Source organism: Portunus trituberculatus, chromosome 40, assembly GCF_017591435.1.
Source record: "Portunus trituberculatus isolate SZX2019 chromosome 40, ASM1759143v1, whole genome shotgun sequence".
Lineage (NCBI taxonomy): Eukaryota > Metazoa > Arthropoda > Malacostraca > Decapoda > Portunidae > Portunus > Portunus trituberculatus.
This window is the reverse complement of record NC_059294.1, coordinates 23591972-23599471: the sequence shown is the minus strand read 5'-3', so window position 1 is coordinate 23599471 and position 7500 is coordinate 23591972. Positions and strand designations below refer to the sequence as shown.

The following is a 7500-nucleotide window of genomic DNA, read 5'->3' as shown; positions in this document are numbered from 1 at the left end:
ATGCAAGAGTTAACCAGTATGCTCAATCATTCATCCCTTTCACTGGTAAACTCTGGAACTCCCTCCCTGCATCTGTATTTCCGAATTCCTATAACTTGTCTTCTTTTAAGAGGGAGGTATCGAGGCATTTGCTCCCCTAATTCTGGCTGACGGTTTTGGCACTTTTTGTACTCTTTGGAGAGCCAGCGCTCAAGAGGGATTTTTTCTAACTTTCTTTTTTTTGTCCTTGGCTGGCCCTCTTCCCTACATAATAATAAAAAACTCGGGTCTCTCGCCATGTAGCGTGGAAACAACATTTGAATGAGACTGGTATCAGAACAGGCGATCGGGAGAGAGAGAGAGAGAGAGAGAGAGAGAGAGAGAGAGAGAGAGAGAGAGAGAGAGAGAGAGAGAGAGAGAGAGAGAGAGAGAGAGAGAGAGAGAGAGAGAGAGAGAGAGAGAGAGAGAGAGAGATGGGGGGGGCTGATTTCTATTGATCTAGCCAAGGCCGCTAAACCCAATCGGACGCAAGGCCATGAACACCGATGATACCACCTCATTCAACCTGTGACATTTTGGTAACCATAGCATCTAGACTTCTAGTTTTTTGCATTGCAAAGAGGAAGAGTTACTTGTGGGCAGAACACCATTTGTACTCACTCGTTTATTGAATTTCCAAGTGTAATCAGTATGTGAATACAGGCTATTTTATGTGTTTCTCGCCAAACCTGCCGAGTTAGTGCGAGCGAAAACTCTCAACTTGCATTCGTACTTACCGACACTGTGACAGAACTTCGTATATGTAGTAAGGAGGAGGAATTGGGGAGTTACCCATGCCTTACTAGTGGCATGCCACATGAGCTGGAGTTTCTCTTTTAACACCTTATGTGCCTTAACCCGTATGTGGTCAATCACGTACAAGTACGTGAAATCGGAGGTTACTTCCTGTGGTCAATCACGTACAAGTACGTTCGTCACTTTCCCGCCTTCTACTACTTCCAAATGCCTTCTGCTTACATGAATTATTTTTCTGTATGTGTCTAGCATATTTTAGCACGGCTTCCTGCCATTTGAACACATGCGTGAGCCCTCCCCCCCCAACCCCGTCTCACTGTGCACGCGCTGCTGTTTCCTCGCGTCGGAGCGTCCCCATCCATCACTTGGCTATGAGTCACAATGGCAGGAACGCGTCACCGCTCTCTAACTTTCGCTGAGATTGATGAGCTGTTATGTCATAGATTATCATTTATAGTGTAAATAATGTGAAGGAAGCCAAAGGGTACTTGTAGTGTTAGACAAAAAAATATAATTATTTTGTAATAAAACTGCTTCATTTAAAAAAATGGAAATTAACTATATATGAAAACATGCAACTGTCTTAAATAATAAGGACCCATAATACTGTACACTTACTTATCGTAGATTATCATTTATAGCTCTTAAAAGGTCGGTAAACAACAAAAAATCAAGAAAAACAAAAATCGTACGTCTGGCAGAACCGCCCAGCGAGCCAAGTTTAAAGCCCCAGCGGGACATTTAAAAATGCCGATTTTGAACTTTAACTTATTTTTTTTTAGTTTTGTGATCATTTTCATACATATGGAACAATAAACAAAAAAGTGATTTTTGGTGACCAGGATGAGTATATGTGATGTAAAGGTATGTTGACCTCTTATGGGTTAAAGGCCCTGGGATTCTCAGAATGATACACCAACAATAGTTTGACTTTACAGTTACTACTAGCGTTAGTGCACAGGGCCAAGTCACAGATACGCACACTACGTTCATATTTTGCAATAATCTTGTGTTTCATATCCATTGCGAGACTCTTATAAGTTTCTTCTTTCCAGCCTTCTTATTTCTACTTTTGAAACCCATAATCACTAGGTCTTGAGTTCACAAAACTTAAGAAAAAATACACACTGCTGAGGAGCACAGACACATACATGCATAAAAAGGATGAACAACGATACACAACGTGAACTGAATGTTTGGGTGAACGCGGGTAGCTGAGCGATCGCTGCGCCACCTACCGATGGCTATTTGTATCTTAAAAAAATCTTCATATTTTAACACGTAAATTACATGAAATTTTTTGTTGTATATAAAAAAATTGTATGTTGGAGCGTTCATATCTCGAAGTATTACTGTATATATATATATATATATATATATATATATATATATATATATATATATATATATATATATAGTCTTATCTGAATCTGATAACCTGATAACCTGGTTTGGAATATTCAAGAAATACTATGATATTGCAGTACAAATATTTAGGCTGCACTTCCTTACCACAAGAGTATACTAAAAAAACACCGTAGAAATCTTCTAGACTGAGGGCACGCCAGGAGTCATCCAATTTTGCTGATATGGACTTGAGACACTCTTCAGCATTTACTACTCCCCGATGGTACATCCGATTTAAGATCCCAAACTCCCGCAAGTTACGTAGTCTGAGAAAAGATACCCGTAAATTAACAGACAATGGTGCAGTGGATAAGGTGGTAAGTGTGGAATCAGGCAGATGTCCACGTGCAGGTTCAAATCCCACCACATGCCACCTTGAAACTTTGCCATTTTGTTGAGTGGTTTAAAGTTACCTACATGTCACCATGATACCCAGATTCTAGGTGGTTACACCAAAGATGCACTTGGGTGGTGATATGGGGCCTAATATGGGTACCACCACTATAAATAAAACTGCCTCCGCCACTAATGGGTGGAAGCCTACCAGTGCTTCCCTTACATACTCTACAAGTATACCTACAGGCACTATAGGCCATAACATTAAAAAAATCATAGGAGGGGATCATAAATATCCCCAGGTCCGACTCCTCTACTGTTATTAATCCTAAAAGTCTAGACTTCCTGCTCAACTTTTTTTCATTAAATTTGCAACATTCATGGTCTTAGATCTAAAAAAGAATTTTCAATCTGTAGAACACCAGCTCTCACTGAAACACAGACATCTGAGGCAACTGACAGTAGTCCATTTCCTGTTCTCTCCTAAACTTTCATTTCAAGGATAGATGTTGCATCTATGCGCACAACAATTTATCTTGCTCTCGTGCTCATGCATTTGAATCTGATTGACTTTGGAGTCACTTTCTAACAGTCCGACTAAATTAATTTGTGCCCTATACCTCTAAATTAACTCCTCTAACTAAAAGTAATTCTTTGACTACTTAACTTATAAACTGGAGAACATTTTGATTCTTTCCTTTTATGGACATCTCCACTTCCAAACTGGAGCACATTTTGACTCTTTCCTTTAATGGAGATCTCCAATCTTGTAGATTTCAATATTCACCACTGTTTCTTCTCCTTTCACAGACTATCCAAGTCAAATAGCCTTTAACTTTGCTATCCTCTATGACCCAGAGCAACTAGTGCTACACCCTACTTGTATTCCTGAGTATCTTGGAGATATGGCCAACATTCTTGATTTTTCTTAATCACTAATCCTTCTCCTTATGCTGTCACCCTATCTTTACAATCTCATATCTGTATCTTGTCCTATTGCTTGAATCCCTTCTTAGGATTCCTATAAGGCAAAGTAGAGAAGCTTCTGGCATTTTGAGCATATTGTTCTTTTCTAGAGAATATTTTCAAAGGACTACAGTGAGAATAAGAGTTCTCATGGATGTTTTTTCATCAGTACATTAGAAACACAAGAACATTTAAAACCACAAAAACTAATACTAAAAAATGTTTAAACAATAGAATATGCTGAAAACTATGAGAATAATAATCCAAGAATTCACCACAGAAATATAGTAAATCCTACTCACATAGGGTCCAGTTGGTCCTTTAGGGGGGAATATTTTTGGAGAATGAGGCACCCGATGTTGGTCTTGAGGAAGCTCTCTGACATAAGGTATGTAGAACACTTTCCTGTCTAGAAAAATAAAATGGTGGAAACAGTTTCATCTAAAGTAACTATAGAAGTTCTTCATCTAAAGAAAGTATCTGTATGCTTGAAGTATACAAACATTACTTAAAAAATACCATTTCTACTTTAGAAAATATTACTTCAATCAATGAGTAACAATGGAGTACACAGACCATTTAGAAATACCTAAACCTCTCACATGCACTAACTGTTAAAGGCCACATGGCTCATTAGTCAAACTCCCATTGATTTTGCTAATTAGCCAAACTCCCGTAGATTTAGCTAATTAGTCAAGCTCCCATAGATTTTGCTAATTAAAGAAGCAAAATTCTAATTTAGGTGTTGCTAGTCATGAAACTACCACTGAAAATGTTCCACTACAGTCTGTTGAAATAATTCGCAGTATGAAGCTGAAATGCTTGGGAACACGTTTTGTTAAGCATAAGATTAATATCTCATTTAATGATATAAGAATAGTCTTTTTCAAACATTGAGCGCAGACCAAAATTTTTTTTTAAACCATTAGTTTGTTCAGCTTCCCATGGACACAGTAGCTTGGTTCTTTAGTGAAGTGGAAGTGTGAACAGTATACTGCTTATGTTACCATTGTGAAGAGCGAGTGCAATATTTGAACCAGTGCGGAACGAGGGGCAGCCAGGGCTTGGCGGCCTGCTACCAGATCCACTATTGCTTGAGTTACATTGTTAGGCTTTCCCACACTGTTTATAAGAGAATTGAAGCGTCCCATGGTGGAGTTTTTCTCTCCATTCTGTGAACAAGAAAGAAGAGATGAGTTTGATGAAACTAATAAAAATTTGAGTAAGATCCACCACAGTTTATGATGCATTCACTTTACATTACATTAATCAACTATTTTTCATCTCTTTAATGTTAAGTAAGTCCTGTGCTGCAGTGATGGAGTAAAATTCTATATATACTATGTCCATATGTGTAGTTAAAAGGAAATCACTCCAACCTTTGTGATCATCATAGCCTGACAGGATGCAAGACTCGTGCATCTACTCACACTTAGTATCTGTCACAGGTTCAATCTCCACTGAGAGCCTCTCATCACCAATACGTCTTTCCTTTAGATTTCTCAGTGTATCAGTGATGGCCAAAATATGGAAGTGACACATGCCAAAGTCATAGCATTTCTTAATCACAAGAAAAACTTCTCTCTCTCTCAACAATTTCACATCCTAGAAGACAGGCATGCCAAGCATGTGACATGATGATCTTGATGAACTAAAGATGTTTCAAGATCAGTTAGTAGTTTTCACCTAGTTAGCAATACTATCAACTCATCATGAAGAAGCAGGACAAGAAAGGAATTATATTAGCCACTGCAACAAAACAAATAGCCAACCTTTCACAGACAGTCTCTTCTCACATCACAGTTGTTATTTTGATCTAGAGAGAGAGAGAGAGAGAGAGAGAGAGAGAGAGAGAGAGAGAGAGAGAGAGAGAGAGAGAGAGAGAGAGAGAGAGAGAGAGAGAGAGAAAGAAAGAGAAGAAAGAAAGAAAGAAAGAAAGAAGAGAAAGAAAGAAAGAAAGAAAGAAAGAAAGAGAAGAAAGAAAGAAAGGAAGGAAGGAAGGAAGGAAGGAAGGAAGGAAGGAAGGAAGGAAGGAAGGAAGGAAGGAAGGAAGGAAGGAAGGAAGGAAGGAAGGAAGGAAGGAAGGAAGGAAGGAAGAGAGAGAGAGAGAGAGAGAGAGAGAGAGAGAGAGAGAGAGAGAGAGAGAGAGAGAGAGAGAGAGAGGAAAACAAGAAATGTATTCTACTGTCTCTATTGTTTATCTGAAGCCTCCTGTTCTTTTCTAGTAAGCAGAAATTACTCATAAATTACCACAGCGGCAGCATGAAGCATTGAGTTGAGTGACACCCAGACAGGTATTTCGGTGTGCGTCAGCTGGTCCAAGTTGTCAAAGGGAAGGTTTATTTTTGGGAGGATTAACATTGCCTTGAGGTTAGACCTGTATACAGTGACCAGGATGAGGGCCAGCAGCAGCCAGAGCCCTGTCAAGATCCTCACTACTCCACGCGGCGGTGTCAGGGGCAGAGCTATAGGAAGGACGCATAATCAGTATCATTTCAGCCATGAAACACAAAGCATTCTTTATATCTTTATGTTGATTGAACATCTAGTATGCACTTCTGGCAGGACCAGGTGCTGTAGTTAATTACATTATACATGGTAAGAGGATAGTCATGTCTGTAGGACAAAAGTAGCCCAGCTAAGGTTAGTCAAATATTTAATTCCAACCAGTAATATTATATCACAATGAAACAATTGGTAAGACTGGTCATCTTACCATGATGAGAGCAGTCCCTCACCAGTATCTTCTGTATCCTCTATCCAATAGAGCAAAAGAAGAAAAACAAACCAAAAGGCAATGGATGGCTAGTATGGATGCAGGGAAAATAAGACAACTCCAGACAACTTTAAAAACTCAAAAAGAATATCAATCAAAAATTAACTCGGCTTCTGCTTAATTATTGGCAATGAAGAAGCAGACACAACTTCCTCAGGAAGAGAATTCCAAGGCCCAACAACTCTAACACTGAAAGATCATGCTCTTACATCAGTTGCATGATGTGGCTTGAATAACTTTTTACAGTGGCCTCTAGTGTGGCCATCACCTACCCACATGAACAGGTGAGCAAGGTAAGGACAGTGACCATTCATAATATTCCAAACCATAATGAGATTGGCTCAGAATAACCTTCCTTTAATAGAAATTAAATTTAGAAATACTAAACACTCAGTGTGAGAGGTTTGTCAGTCCACTAATTTCCTTAGTCCATTGTTATTGCACCAATTCCAAAAATTGCAAGTCACCTACATAACCTGTATTCCACAAAACACTACAGAATTCAATAGGTCTAATGTTTGTGGTGAAAACTTGTACCATGAATTCCGGGGTTCTACAATTGTACTTTTGAGGATGTTAGCAACACCACTCACTTTGCAGAAAACTTTTCTTATATGCAAGTGAAATTTCAAGGCAGAATCCACTAAAACACCCAGATCTCTAAATTCATCCTTATCCGGAACAGGATTCACCCCAACATAATAGTCAACACACACAAAATTATAACTGCTGAAGTGAATATGAGCACATTTGTTGACTAGGAAGGCCCCAAGAAAGATGCCTTCCATACAACAGACACATACTATACTATAATAATACTATAATAGTATTAGCAGGTAACTCATGTGATGTGGTAAGTGGAAGAGCAAGATTGAGTTTCAAGTCATCGGCAAACAAGACAACTTTACTCCTGAGTCCAGAAACAATATGGTTAATATAAAGCAAGAACTGGATAGCTAGGTCCTACAACAGATCCTTGAGGGACACCAGTCAAAACAACAATGTCATGACTCGAAAAACCGTGGACCACAACTTTCATCTTGCACCCTAACAGAAACTCCCTTGGCCATCCAAGCAAGGGGTTAGTTACTCCAATAGAAGAAAGCTTACTAAATAACACGGCATGATTGACAACATCGCACCCAAAAAAATTTAAGTCGCGCCCAGCTCTGTGTGAAACATCTCTATCAGAATAAACGAAAATGTATCAAATCTATGAACTTTTGTCACCATACACTATA

At 38.9% G+C, this 7500-nt stretch overlaps 1 protein-coding gene across 2 annotated transcripts in view; it reads right to left on the bottom strand.

The window, feature by feature from the left end:
• Positions 1 to 7500, bottom strand: part of LOC123515918 (glutamate [NMDA] receptor subunit 1-like) — a 23634-nt gene that overhangs the window by 14182 nt on the left and 1952 nt on the right. For both annotated transcript variants that reach the window (XR_006678013.1, XM_045274817.1), the window contains exons 5-8: positions 5734 to 5948; positions 4491 to 4655; positions 3786 to 3892; positions 2287 to 2447 (exon numbers count right to left, since the gene is read on the bottom strand). Coding sequence is in view for 1 of the 2 variants with exons in the window: in XM_045274817.1 (XP_045130752.1) it covers positions 2287 to 2447; positions 3786 to 3892; positions 4491 to 4655; positions 5734 to 5948 (648 nt within the window). In the remaining variant the exon portion in view is untranslated. The remainder of the gene's footprint in view (positions 1 to 2286; positions 2448 to 3785; positions 3893 to 4490; positions 4656 to 5733; positions 5949 to 7500) is intronic.